We start from the raw sequence: 14,773 nt of genomic DNA, 5'->3' as shown, positions 1-14,773 counted from the left end.
CGAAAATTTATTGACGATTCACAAGTTACTTATTTTAATCAATATTTAATTTGTTTCTTATATTATATTCATTAATGATTTTCCTTTTAAATATTCAAATTTGAATCCAAACGTGTACTAAGCCTGATGATGTTGTTGACTTTTTATCAGTAGGACTCAAATGTTGGCTATTGTTTTATTTTCACTCATTTAAACCACACAATGGTATATTCGATATTTCATAGTCGTAAATTTCAGTAAATGGTTAGATTACAAAATTTACCAAACGTGGGCTAGATCTTAAATACCACGTTTCAAAAAGGCTACGTTACTAGTTTGCCCTAAAAAAATATAATCATATATACAACACACACATATGTGTGTATATATATATATATATATATATAATATATATATATATATATAATATATTCTTTATTATATAATACCCAACTTACATAATCTGTACATAAATATACATATATATCTATGGACTTTTAAGTGGAATAAACCACTCACGTATCTATATACACGTAAAAGTATATATATATATATATATATATATATATATATATATATATATATATATATATATATATTTAACTAACAACTGATAGGAAGAAAATTTTCCTAATTAGACCGTACAATAAAAATATTTTTGAGCCACTCAAATAAAATAAATTTCTCACATATGACACAAGAATAATTTTATCTAGAAATCTCATATCTAATCAAAAAATTGCTAAACTTCTTTATAAGCTATATTCGGGATTTCACAATTATCAGGAAAAACCAGTACATATTTGTTCATTTAGACTTTATACCTTAAAATTCTAATCAAACTATAATTACACATATGTCATAATATTGTATGAGACTTTGGTATGAATTGACTTATTGTTTAATAATTAAATAGTTAGATTATAATTTTCATTGAAGATAATCATTCACTATTAATATATTTTATATATAGTATGTCAGTCTAGTGAATTGCAGCAGCTACTCATACGGGGAATTTGTAATGAAATTATCAAATCATTTATGTAAAAGCATTGTATACACAACATAAGAAAGGAGGGAGAACAAAATTGGAAATTTCTGAATTTTTTTTTAAGTAACTAGGTCACACCTTAAACTTAAGATTTGGGATTTAGCTTACGTTCGGAGAATTTTAAAAGAATAACCAATTATATTAAGTGACGTTAGAGGTAATGGGTTAAAATTCCATATTTGTCCTTAAATAAATATAACATTTTTTTCTTCTAGATTCATCACTTTCTCTCTCTTGTTTTTTAATTCGTCACTTTCTCCCTCCTACTTTTTAATTTTTTTTCTTTGCATCAAAACTTCAAAAATCCATATATATCTCATACGAACTCGAAATTGAGTAATTCCAAATCCTACAGATTCGTGGTTTAGAGATCTTCAAAATAGACTTGTGTTTGATGAAAAATCATGTTTAATTCATCATGTTTACGTTTCCATTTATTTCCAGATGATTTTCGAAATTTTTTAGTTATTTCCATGTCTAAGGCAGTAACGTGATTTTTCTACATCTATGGCATTAAACATGATTTTTCATCAAATACAATGGATCTATTTTTGAAGATCTCGGTGTCACGAATCCGTAGGATTTAGAATCACTCAATTTCGAGTTCATAAGAGATATATATGGTTTTTTGAAGTTTTTAGGAAAAAAAAAGTGTAGGAAAAAAAGTAGGAGGAAGAAAGTGACGAATTTGTTAATAAATAAGGGCAAATCAATTTTTTTTTTACTTATCTGTCCGTTTGTCTATATTCCTAAAGTTTGGCAAACGTGGGCTAAAACCAAAAAATGAGGTTTGCTTTTGGTCATATTTCTAGAACGCTCAAGCCACTTTATTTTATAAACTTTTTTTTAGTATACTTAGTTTTGTATTTTTATTTTGAAAATGCCTTGTTTTATTGTGAAAATAACTATCTCTTATAGTTTTACGTTTATGGTTTTATTAGACTTATCTTTTAATATTGTTTACCATTTAATTTAAATTTTTATTATTGGTTGAAAGTTTTATTGAAAATATCGTCAAAATTATTATAAAATAAAACCAAACGAGATACTCATGGAATGCTATAAAAATTCGAGGTAATCAAGGAATTACCATAATCAAACGAGGCATTTTATGGAAGTTCCCAAAAAAACCACCTTTAGCATGAAATCTGTCAGCAACAATGAACGAAAAAAAAAACGTCTACAAATGAAATAACAAATATCAATCTTATGTAGTTCATACATTATCAACAAAGAACGAAGGCCATATTCTCATCGTACAGAGAAGAGAAGATATCCCCCAAAAAAAAAAATTTAATCAATAAACAAACCCAAAAAAAAAAAGTTAAAACCCCTAAAGAAATACTCGTAAACCTTCACGTTCTTACGTTCTCACTTCACATTATCACCTTCAAAACTCCTGATTATTGATAATACGAGTATATAGATCATATATATATATATATATATGTACATATACACATCAATTCGATCGGGGATCTCTAGGGTTGAAGGTGTTTTCCCGATAAGGCATTATCATTTGGTGCCTCGACAGAGCCGCCGCTGACTCCACCAGAGCCACCTCCCAATCCGCCGCCGTCGGCTCGTCCGCCGGAAAATCTTGCCACGTGGCACCCTCCACCGGCGGCTCCGAGAACAGAGCCAACGCCAGCTTGTCACCCTCGCTTTGACACGCCTTCTCTTCTCTCCTCTCGCCCTACAGTGGGAAGATAATATATATATATATATATATATATATATATATATATATATATATATATATATATATATGTTAAATGTTTAATTTTGATTGTTATTAAGAAACTGTTAATCGAAACAAATATTAATTTTCTTGAATCCAAATGTTTTGATTATTAGACAAAAATTAACTGAAATAAACAAACAAATGAAAACGGAAAGTTCAACTTTATAGTTATAGATTTACCAAGATTTATAATATCTCAGTTCAGTTCATTATAGTTACAAATTTTAGGTGTTAGGTTCAACATAAAATTAACTACTTTGTATATTTGAATTTAGTTTTTGTTTTGCCTAAAACTCAAAGTTTCAAGATAATTTAACTATAACAAATTTAGGCTTTGATGAAATTCACAACAAAAAATAAGGGGTAAATTATGATGAACTTATAATTGATGTTTTTTTTATCCTTCTAATTAATGATTAACCGAATTAACTACAATATCTCAATTCATTTTAGTTATCTTGCTAGAAAAAAAATAGTTATCAATTTAGGTATCAGGCTTAACCTAAATTAACCCTTTTTTATGATCCTCTATAAGTTTTAACCTAAAACTCAAATTTTCAAGATAATTTAACCTAAAAAAAAAAGATTTGTTTTAAGTGAAATTTAAAACAAGAAGGGATAAAAGTATAATCAACCTAATTAATTAATATTTTTTTTCTTTTCTTCGTCCTCTTCTTCTAATTAATGATTAACCCAGTTTAACCTAAAAATTTACCTCAGTGATCTGGGCCCGAATCTCCGGCTCCTTGATTTCCTGAAGCTCCATTTCTTGTAACTTCTGCGGCAAGGCAACGCCGATGTCCCTGCACCAGCCATAGAATCCGGCGAGCTCTCGGATCGTCCTCGCCGCCCCATCACAGATCTCCAACGCCTTCTTCATTTCCTCAGGACCCATTCTCGCCGCTTGCTTCTCCAAAGCCCTACTCGCCTCAGAAACCTCCGAGAAAACCGCAAAACTCTCTTCCACAACCCGACCCAACGCAACCACCGCGACCGAACCGGTCTTCGCCGCCGCCGGAATCGTCGGCCTGAGCGCAGCAGCGAGGTCGAGAGTCCGTACCAATCGCCCAAGCCGCTCCCGAGCCGTTTCGAGCCACGTTTCTTTAACCCTCTCGTCGAGATAAGCCGCGAAGCACCTCAAGAACGAGTTACTATAATCGTCGTCGTCGTCCTTGAAATTCTCCGCCACGTCATCGATGCCTCGGAAAGTGGCCCTAATCTCCTCGGCGAAGGAGTGGTGTCCCTCGGCCGCGACGCGGTGGACGAGTGCGAGGCATTTCAGAGCCACTGTGGGGTTTCGGGTCTTTCTGAGCCGCTTTGACATCGCTGCCACGAGGGCGGTGACGTGGCGCCTCGAGGCGTGTGTCATGGCCGCGATGGAGCGAGCGTGGGTCTCGAGAGCGAGAGCGGGCTCTTCTTCGTCGTGGGAGGTGGATTTCAGGACAAGGATTTCCGGCTCCGGCGACGATTGGGTTACGGTTCCGGCGACTTTCGCGAAGGCTATGCTTGCCTTGTCCTTCAAGGCACCGATCGCCTTCTTGATCGCTGGTGGTGGAGCCATTATTGCCGCCAAGAAAAGATTGAATCTTTGAGCGATATTCGAAGCTGTCTTGTGATTTTCTAGTTGGGTCGATTCACCAAGAACTCTGCTGAGAGAGAGAGAGAGGTCAATATAAAGACCAGATAGTTTTGAATGAGATGAGAGTTAGGGGTTCGATTAATTACCTCTAGGTTCCTATTGATTTCGATGACGAGTCGTCCGTACGATGGCGAAGAGCGAAAGTTCTTTGGGGTTTTCTTTTCTTTTTTTGCTTGGCTCGGTTTCTTTCTCTAGGAACGTCTTGAACTACAGAGCGCGAAAAGTGTAAGAGAGAGAGAGAGAGAGAGAGAGAGATAAAATGAAATGTATATATATCGTGCGGGAAAAGGATGACACATATCCCTCGAGTTTAAATTCAGATCGTCTCCCATTTTTATTGTCCCTCTATCTGATCTCCGATAAAGTTAAGCCATGTACGTCCTCACTTTTTTTTTGTTATTAATTTTTAAATACAAAATTTAATAAGAATATAGAGGGTGGCGTGGTATGTTGTATGTCAAATACCCCTTTTTTACCAAAAACCAACTAAAATTTAAAATTTGTATGTCAAATACTGTTTATAATTTTGTGACAAATCAGATATGAAACACAAAATTTCGTGACAATTCGATCACGACGAGTCAGTAGTTCAAGTTTAATTTTTATTAACAAAAATTGTCCAATCAATTAAATTAATTAAAGAGTTAATTAACCTTTTATTTAATTTAATTTATTACGGCTAGTGGACTTTTTTTTTAATAAAATAAAACTTTGCTACTTTTTAAAAGGAGAATCATAAAACGAACCAGTGGAATGATTAGTTGCAACAAATTCTTGAAATAAAAAATAGTCACAATATGTATTTTGTAAGAAATTAACTCTCTCTCTCTCTCTCTCTCTCTCTCTCTCTCTCTCTCTCTCTCAATTTTAATGAAATAGAACTGTCAAATTTGAATTTTGGTTGATCTTGATAAAATGTATGAATTTAACGATATTTGTATCAAAATCCCTATTTTACAATCTATCTAATATTTAGTTTATTTTGCAAAATAACCACAAATCGAAATAAACAAGTACATAAAGTCCATTATATCCTTCCTAGCCTCAGATTTTAACGCATGTTAACGAATTATAATCATATTAAATTAAGAAACTAAATAATTTAAATTTATTATATATTAAAAAAATTGAGATTCTTGATACCATACCACATAAAATAATGGGAAATTTGCGTCAATGTCACAAATTCGTCGGGTTTTTGCATTTGTGTCACAAAGTTGTCAAAATTGCATTTGTGTCACGTATTTACATTCGTGTCACATGTGCAAATTTCAAATTACTTTATCTCATCATTTAATCTTTTTATTAGTTACTCCATGTCTTCTGAATTTTTACAATACCTCATTAAAAATCACTTCATCTTCCTCTAAAACTTTCTAAAATTTTTGCACGTGACTTATTTGCAATTGGATTGACAATTTGTGACATAAGATGCAAATACCACTAAAATAATCGTGCTATTTTCTATACTCGTCAAGATTTAAAATCCATCATTTTTTAGACAATTTCTCGTATTACAAAAATTATGTTCAAATTGTTTATTTATATTTATTGTTGTTAACTCGTTTATTTTGTTTATTTTCGTTAACTTGTTTATTTTTCTTTATAATATATATGATTAACATTTATTTTGGTTAATGTTGACTTTTAGACGAAAGAAAATCATTGGCTCGTCCTCCGTGGGAAAGGGGTTGGAACACCGACGGAGACTTGAGCGTGCCGGAGTAATTAGTCACGTGTTGACTCTGAACCCTTGCAGAAAGAGGAAGAGAGAGTACACGATGTTTTTTTTTTTGAGGAAAGAGTACACGATGTTAAATAGAAATAAATTACATAAACTTGCAGATTTGAGGCAGATTTGGAAGACCTATTCCTTACTTATACGGGGCAAATTTGCCATAATGAAGGTCCACTTAACTATGGCCCTGTTTGGTACAGATTATTAATCCCTGCTTTTGTTTTTTAAAAAAACTAAACCGTTTATTTGTGTTTGGTAAAACAGTTTTTAGAAAAAACTCTAAAAACGATTTTAAAAATTGTACATGAATTGAAAAAGCTACAAATCTTAGCTTTTAGAAAAAGCGTTTATGTATACTATATATAATTACTTTAATATCCTCACTTGACTGACCTGTACATCATTTGTCCTTATCTCTTATCTCACTTTCCAATTAGCCACGTTCTCTACTTTCCTCAGGGTCTTGTTTTTTATTTTTACTCAGCCTGCGCACATCTCTGAGCAAAGCAAACAAAAATGTGTACTTAAAAAACTATTCCAGCCTTAAAAAAAAAAATAAAAAAATAAATAATAATATTCCAGCAATGTTGCCAGGTTTTATTAAAAAAAAAAAATTGGTTAGCATGAAAGATGACCATTTATATTTACGCATTATATTAGTTTTTCTTGCCATTTATTATTTAATTTTTAAAAACATGTCTATTTTAGTCATTTTACTATAATATATTTATTTTACCAAACGCAAAATCAGCTTTTGTTATCAGCAACAACTGTTTTATAAACAGTTTACCAAACACATGTCAGTTTAAAAAAAACAGTTTTTTTCCAAAAACTAAATCTAAAAGCGTTTTTTTTTTTAAAACAAAGCTATGCCAAACGATGCCTATATTTCAAAAAATTAATCATAGCAGGAAGAAAGAAAAAAAAATGTTATCGTTACATATAAGAAATATATACACTGACAGAGCCAGTATAGGCCCAGCAGGGGCTTAAGCCCCCCCTCAATTTTTTTTTATTTTTTTGCACTTTTTGCCCATATTTTCCCTTGAAAATTTATACTTTTGACCCAATTTTTATAAATTTTTTACAATCAAGCCCCCCCTGAATTTTTTTTTTCAAATTAGCCCCTCTAATGGGCTTTTCTGGCTCCGTCACTGAATTATATATATATATATATATATATATATATATATATATATGTGTGTGTATATATAATATATATATATATATAGAGAGAGAGAGAGTACATTCCACTGTTTAGGGAAAAAATAATTGTATCCCGGCCTTAAACATAGATGGACGTAAAAAAGTTATTAGTGGGATTAGAAAATTTGTTTGGATTGTCAAATAAGCAAAAATGACATTCTTCAAAAATTAACTATTTTATAATTACAACGTTTCAATGGGCTAAATCATGTTATGTATTTCTAATTTTAATATGGGAGCTAGAGTATACTAGCCAATTTGAAAAATAAATAAATTAATGAAAAAGAATACGATAAATAACTATTTCATTAATAGATTAAAAAAATCTCGAAAGATATTACGAGATATTCACCATCGGTCTTCAACGCCAAGTCAACTAGCGTAATTTTACGCCGATCTTCATCGTCGATCCGTCTCGAACCGCTAATTCTCCGACAGGAGACACAAAGTCGTCAATTCTCCTATAAATAAAAATCGAAATTAATATGAATAAACACATATTAAAACAAATTAACAGATTCCAAACGACATTTCAACATTAACTCACAAATCAAACACAAACCAACGATAATTTTCAAATCAATAGAAATCAACACAAGTCTCAACAGATTAACAACAAATCAATACAAATCAACACGTATCAACACAAATTAAACAGAAATCAACACTAGTTTTCAAATCAATAGAAATCAACACAAAGTCAACAGATTAACAACAAATCAATACAAATCAACACGTATCAACACAAACTAATAGAAATTAACACAAATTAACCTAAACCAACAAGAAAAATACTTACCTCGATACAAGTTGGTGGGAACGCCTTGAGGATACTTACACGTATCAAGAGGACAATGTTTCTCCGCGATCCACGCCACCTCACTCGCGCACTTCCCGGACTCGCACCCCTCAGTTCCTCCCTCGCACTGCGCCGCCGCCGCCACCGACTCATACACCGTCCTCTTGATCCCTCCGCTGCCGGAGATCTCCTGCTCCAATGCCGCCAACGCCGCTTCTCTCATCGCCTCCAATCCGAAACCTAACCCTAATCCGGCCTCCGTGGCGCTCTCGCCCGAAGTAGAGGAGGAGGAGAACTTCTCGCCGGAGAAGATCCCTCCGTTGTCGGGCTCGTACCGGAGGTAGCATCGCCGGATCTGGATACGAGCGGGACTCCGCTCCGCCGCAGATGGAGTGGGAGATCTCCGCAAGCTTAGTCACGCAGCTCCGACACCGCTCAGCGGAGATGTATTCTCTGCACTTGAACGAGTCGGAGATGGCAGTGTGTTCTTCTTCTTCGTCTCCTTCGCTGGTTTTGAAGAACTTTGAATCGGATGATTGTGAGACTAGCTCTTGGAAGAGATGACCGCCGAGCTTGGATCTCTAACACGAAGAAGAAGACCAGTGGTAGGGTTGAGAAAGAGAGAGATCACATAATCAAATTCAAATTGTAATTGAGAAGAAATTTATTGCTATTAATCACGAAATCAGACACATTTGACTTTCGATTTTTGTATAATTATAAAAATAACACATTATATTCTCATCATGGTCATTTTCGACACCACATCATCACTTTTGGCCATTTTAAAAAAAAATTATAAATGTTGACTATTATGCAATCTCAACATTTGATTTTGACTAGTCCGTCTAATTCGTGCATTACCTTTAAAATGAATAAAACTATCTTATTACACCACATAGTAGTCTTTGGGAAAATAAGATGCATGAGGTGCCGTCAGAATTTTCTTCTAAAATTATGTTTTAAAGTTAATATGGTAACAGTGCGCATAGTCTTAGCATTTATGCTAATTTTGGAGATAAAAATTGAATCTATCCTATTACTACGGATACAAAATAAAATTCCCGCGATGACACCAGGACAAAAAGACCCGCAATGCCACCCGGATGAAAATCCTGCGATACCACCAGGACAAAATAACCCGCGATGCGACCATGATAAAAAGTCTAGTGATGGGACTATCCCAAGGGGAGGTCCAAATGATAGTCGAATGATAATAGTACTCCAACATTTATCATCTCACTACAAATACATCTAATCTCATCATTTAGAGGTAATGTTTCTCTTAACTTAATAAAACTCTGCATCTCTCTCATCTCACACCTTCTCCCTCTAGAATTCCTAAATGAGAACAAAGGCCCCCACTTCACATGGCACTTGGAGTCATGTCTATGTGTTAATTTATTTTGGAGTGTAAAAGTATTGGGATTCAACTTTTCGTCATCCCTATCAAGGTAAACATTGTATCCTCTTTAGGTTATATGGAGTTTCATTATTTTCCTCTCTTTTCTATCACTACTACAAATAAGGCTTTCTGGTGCGGAAGGGTATTAGGTGCGACTTGTCGCACCTAAAAATCGCACCTAATTGGGCATCAGGTGCGACTTGTCGCACCCAACGGGCTCCAAAAAAGAAAAAAAATTCGCTGATTTTAAGTGGTCGCACCCAATAGTTTTGAAAACTTTCAGGTGCGACTAGTCGCACCTGAAAGTCTAAAAAAAATTAGGCGCTCAGCTTCTCCCCTCATTTTTTTCATTTGTCCGACTAAACAACTCTTTCTGAAAAAAAAAACCTAAAACCATCTCACTATTTCTCTCTTTTTTTCTCTCAAATTTGTCTCTCCCTCTCATATTCGCCGTCGCCGTGGTCCACTGTTCTCCTCCGCCGCCAAGAACCCAAACCAAGCGAACAACACACAAACGACTGAGAAGCCTCAAGAACCAGGAACCCGAGAAGAGAGAGGATTTGGCGCGCCATCACCAGCCGTGACCCATCCTCCACCGCGTGCTTCAGGCCGAGGAAAAGAGACGTCGTCGGGAGTCGCGAGGACGCCAGAGCAAGAGCGACCACCGAGGAAGGAGTGAGTGGTTGCCGGAGAATCTAATTCCACGAAAATAAGGTGAGGAAGTCTCTTTCTCGGATGGATTTTCGAGCTAGGGTTTATAGCTCATAATTTGGGGATTTTGATTCCGGGATGATTTTTAAGCAATTGATTGTGTTTAGTTGATCTTTGGACCCGATTATTGATGTTGAGGACTTGAAATTGGTGATTGGTTTCGGATTTCTTGGTTGTGGTTTGAATTTGGCCAAATTTTTGAAAAAGAAAAACTGTTTGAACTGCCTCTGTAAATCGACGTGGACAGACCGATATGATCTAAGTTCTTATTTTTGGAAATTTTTCATGGATAGTAGACTGTATGAGCTTTCTAAAATGACCAAGAACATATAAATCCATTGAGTATTGAATGAGTTATGAATTTCCAAAGTTTGTGTTTCGCAGCAGTAAAACGGGATTTCCAGAATTATAACAGTGAATTACGGGCTGTTTTTGAGATAGCTATTCTTGTCGTATATATGCTTGTAACATCTCGTTAGAAAGCTACATGAGTCTACTTTCATTTGCCGCTAGAATCAATCAATTTCAAGTAATGTAGCTCGAGTTATGATGACTTAAGCGCTAGTGGGTCAGACTGTCGGGAATTCTTTTGACTTGTTTATGTTTGTCGAGCGTTCGATTCTTGTGAGACCGACGCCACAAAATCCGAGGAGGAAGAAGGAGTGAGGGTCCGTGTTTGCTGATTCGCATGGTCAGGTAAGGATCTGAGATGTTTTCCCCAATTTCTATTCCGAAAATTAGGGTTCCAATTCGGATTTGAGGCTTCTCTCTCTGTTTTAATTTTTTTGTTGTTGATTGTTTGGTTTTCATGTTGAGTTATGAGGGGTTTTCATGTGGTTTATTGACAGATATTACCTCTAGTGGAGTCAACAAAAGTGATAATTGAAATGAAAATCAATGATTATCAGTGGCACGAATTCTTTCCACATGGTGACACTTTAACCCACCTTTTATTTTTTATGTAGTTCTCCTAGTTTGCTGTTTAAATGTAGCTGATCCCCGTATTTTCCTTTATTACTTCTTTAGCGCCGCATAACATTTTTGTCATCATTGCAATATGGACACCCATTGTTCTGGTAAGTGATAATTTTTTTTGACAAAATTAGTTTTTATGCGTTAATTTCAAACATTTCTGCAATTGTTTTTCTTAAATGTTTGGTTAGGTCTATTTTATGGATGCACAAATATGGTATGCCATATTCTCTACTCTGTTTGGTGGGATACACGGTGCCTTTAGTCACTTGGGCGAGGTTAGTATCGATTCATCTTCCGTAAAAAGCATTGCTAACATGGCTGCAGCTGTAATAAAATATCGGTTTGGTAAACAAAGGAAAATGTAGTTTTGTGTAAAGAAAACTCCACTGAGTTCATTGAATAAATAAGGTGAATATATATAAAGTCATACACACTATGAGATTAGAAGACCTTATCAGGTTCTGTTTTCTTCTTCCTCAAAGTAAATTTGCTATTGTAAATGAGCTGTTTTTAGATTCTGAGTATATCTTCTTATTGGTAAATTTTCAGAGATAGAGACTTGTTGCTTGTTCCATATTATTCAAATAACGTTTCTGTTATCCAGTGGCCACCCTTCCTGCTCGCTAGCAAGGTATTTGTTTATCTTGAACATGAAAAGGAAAAGAGATTTCTTTGCATGGTTTATTGGCAGCGATAATTCTTGAATCCTTTTTTTTCTTCATACTACAGATTCCTATAGCAGTAGACATGGCAAAAGATTTCAAAGGCAAGGACGATGAGGAGTTATTTAAAAAAATGAAGAATATTGAATATATGTGCACAGCAATAGTGGAATGCTATGAGGCGCTAAGGGATGTAATTTCCGTGTTTTGGTGGGAAGACTATTGGGTGCGACATGTCGCACCGAATATTTTGGCGGGAAGACTATTGGGTGCGACATGTCGCACCCAAAAGTCAAATTCCCGACTTATTCTTGAGTTCCCACGGAAAAATAGGTTCGACTTCAGGTGCGATAAGTTGCACCCAATAGTGTCGCACCTAATAGTATATACTATTGGGTGCGACATGTCGCACCCAATAGTATTAGCTGCGGACTTTTAGGTGCGACTTAGTCGCACCTAAAGTCGCACCCGATAGTACTATCGGGTGCGACTTTTGTCGCACCTGATGCCCATATTTGTAGTAGTGTATGAACAACAATTTTTAAAGTGGTTTCTGATTTGGATTTAATTAAAACAAAAATCTGAAACGCTTGCTGTAGCTACAAAAATTATGTTTTTACGTTGATTCTTTTTGCAAAAGCTAGTTTTACATATCTTCTGTTCAAAAGTTATATCGTATAATTTTTTTGTTAAATAAATAATATTTTCCAATTTTGTTTATGACCTAAATCCAAGACAGAGAGTAAAACGCTTAGCATGACATTTTCATTTATAATTTTAGTTTGAAAGGTTTAGAAGGTTTAGTTCCATGTGTCTTCTTTCCAAAAAAAATATTTTATTAGTGATTTAAATAATTAAATACTACGTTTTAAGAAATTAAAAAAAAAAACAACGAGCCATATCATAAAAAGATGGGCATTATAGCGAAATAGCCAAAATGAAACTATGAAATTTGTTTTTAGCCTATGTTTAACAACTTTTAGGGAAATAGTCAACATGATTATGTGGCAATAATTAAGGTCTTATTTAACTTATTTATTAATAAATTCGTCATTTTATCTCTCCTATTTTTTTCCTACACTTTTTTTTACATAAAAACTTCAAAAAATCATATCTATCTCATATGAACTCGAAATTGAGTGATTCCAAATCCTACGGATTCGTGACGCCGAGATCTTCAAAAATCGATCCATTGTGTTTGATGAAAAATAATGTTTAATATCATAGATGTAAAAAAATCTACCTTAAATATGGAAATAACGGAAATTTTTTGAAATTATAAAAAAATGGAAATGTAAATATGATGCATTAAACATAATTTTTCATCAAACACATTGGGTCTATTTTTGAAGATCTCGACGCCACGAATTTGTAGGATTTGAAATCACTCAATTTCGAGTTCGTATGAGAAAGATACGAATTTTTGAAGTTTTGATGCAAACAAAATTATTTGAAAAAAATAGGAGAGAGAAATTGACGAATTTATTAATAAATAAGGGCAAATCAAACCTTAATTATTGCCACATAAGCCATTTGGCTATATCCCTAAAAATTGTCAAACATAGGCTAGATCCAAAATCACATGTTTAAAGTGACCTAATTAGTTATAAATCTCTAAAAAGATTGACCAAACTAATACAGTATCAACGTAGAAATCCAACACAAAATAAAAAGCTAAAATAAACAATAAGAAGCTGATATTTCGTCTTTATAGACGTAGATATATGCAAGCTAAAATCGACTCCAGAGGAGCTGCTTGCGGACTTTGAGTTTGCCACATATTTATAGACGTAGGTTAGATAATCAATAATACATAAAAAAAAAAAAAAAAAAAAAAGTAATCAACCATACAATTTTAAGATAAAGCTCATCACTTGATGTCTCATGAAAAGATAAATAAATGCATCATAATGTAAGTCACGGATAAGATTTTTTTTTTAAAGTTAAAATTTTGATAGATTTCAAAAAAGTAGAGATATATATCTTACTCATATTTATATAGTAGTTTTATGAAATTTATATGTTGAAAGGGTCATATGATAATATATCAAATACATCTGAAAATTACAAATCATGCAACATACTAGTACACTGCTACTTACATTAAACAAAAACTACTAACATTAAAAAAACTAGTTACGTTACAAAATAAAAGTGGAACGAAAAAATCAATCACCCTCTTTTACAAGACTCGATGTAATCAGCTCTAAATGTAAAAACTATCACAATGTTTACGTGAAAACTGGAATATTTTAAGATAATATATTGTATAGCTTGTACATCATCGGCACCTTGTCCAACAAGGACAACATGTTGGACCCTTTTTTATATTTATCTTTTGTTGATAAAGGGAGTAGAAGAAGTGTTGTTAATAAATATAGGGTAGAAGAAAAATGCACATTCTGGATGAATATTTGAAGCACTTTGAGAAATATATACTTTTTTTTTACAATACTCAATCCTAATTTTTTTCTTTCAAAATTACATAAGTCGTTGTGTAAATACTTAAATAAATCAACATGTCAAATTAAAAAACTAATAATAAGTAAAAAAAAACATTATGTAATCATTAAATAAATTTATGAAAAATAATACTAATACTAATAGTACTTACATTAAACAAAAACTAGTTACATTAAAAAAAACTACTTACGTTACAAAATAAAAGCGGAACACATGAGATAAGAATTTACATTCAAACGACATTATTTTTTTTTAATAAATGATATTTTTGCCCCTGAACTACAGCATTTGTAACAATTTGCCCCTCATAAGATAAAAACTCGATCTTTACCCCTCAATATCGTATTGAATATCATTATAGTCCTTCTGTGTATTTTAAACCCGAATCGTAAGTTAAGTAT

General features: G+C 33.6%; 2 protein-coding genes and 1 long non-coding RNA gene across 3 annotated transcripts; 1 reads left to right on the top strand and 2 right to left on the bottom strand.

Moving 5' to 3' along the window:
* Positions 1 to 2,492: 2,492 nt before the first annotated feature.
* On the bottom strand, positions 2,493 to 4,335 carry LOC149397919 (putative clathrin assembly protein At4g32285). Its single transcript, XM_089614389.1, has 2 exons — positions 3,490 to 4,335; positions 2,493 to 2,726 (listed from the first exon to the last, which is right to left on the bottom strand). The coding sequence occupies exons 1-2, from the start codon at positions 4,333 to 4,335 to the stop codon at positions 2,493 to 2,495; spliced, it is 1,080 nt and encodes a 359-aa protein (XP_089470515.1).
* A 3,398-nt stretch (positions 4,336 to 7,733) lies between these two features.
* On the bottom strand, positions 7,734 to 10,133 carry LOC149397918 (plasmodesmata-located protein 2-like). The gene is made up of 4 exons (XM_089614388.1): positions 10,074 to 10,133; positions 8,576 to 8,737; positions 8,165 to 8,511; positions 7,734 to 7,818 (listed from the first exon to the last, which is right to left on the bottom strand). Exons 1-4 carry the CDS (start codon positions 10,131 to 10,133, stop codon positions 7,734 to 7,736), a joined length of 654 nt encoding a protein of 217 aa, XP_089470514.1.
* Positions 10,134 to 11,160: 1,027 nt separating this feature from the next.
* Positions 11,161 to 11,516, top strand: LOC149397917 (uncharacterized). Its single transcript, XR_016296955.1, has 3 exons — positions 11,161 to 11,202; positions 11,299 to 11,348; positions 11,436 to 11,516. It is a non-coding gene; the product is annotated as an uncharacterized LOC149397917 (long non-coding RNA).
* Positions 11,517 to 14,773: the final 3,257 nt, after the last annotated feature.

This window comes from Urtica dioica, chromosome 5, assembly GCF_054948205.1.
Source record: "Urtica dioica subsp. dioica isolate 48M chromosome 5, U.dioica_male_clone48M_v1_H2, whole genome shotgun sequence".
Lineage (NCBI taxonomy): Eukaryota > Viridiplantae > Streptophyta > Magnoliopsida > Rosales > Urticaceae > Urtica > Urtica dioica.
This window is presented reverse-complemented; position numbering and strand designations above follow the sequence as displayed.

Excerpts from the sequence above, each read along its gene's own strand:
- LOC149397919 (XM_089614389.1), bottom strand. The coding sequence starts at position 4,335 with ATGGCTCCACCACCAGCGATCAAGAAGGCGATCGGTGCCTTGAAGGAC. Across the intron at positions 2,727-3,489 it reads TTCGGGCCCAGATCACTGAG|GGCGAGAGGAGAGAAGAGAA; the intron begins GTAAATTTTTAG and ends TTCCCACTGTAG.
- LOC149397918 (XM_089614388.1), bottom strand. The coding sequence starts at position 10,133 with ATGGCGCGCCAAATCCTCTCTCTTCTCGGGTTCCTGGTTCTTGAGGCT. Across the intron at positions 8,738-10,073 it reads TTGAGGCTTCTCAGTCGTTT|AGATCCAAGCTCGGCGGTCA; the intron begins GTGTGTTGTTCG and ends TCTTCGTGTTAG. Across the intron at positions 7,819-8,164 it reads CAAGGCGTTCCCACCAACTT|GAGAATTGACGACTTTGTGT; the intron begins GTATCGAGGTAA and ends TTTTATTTATAG.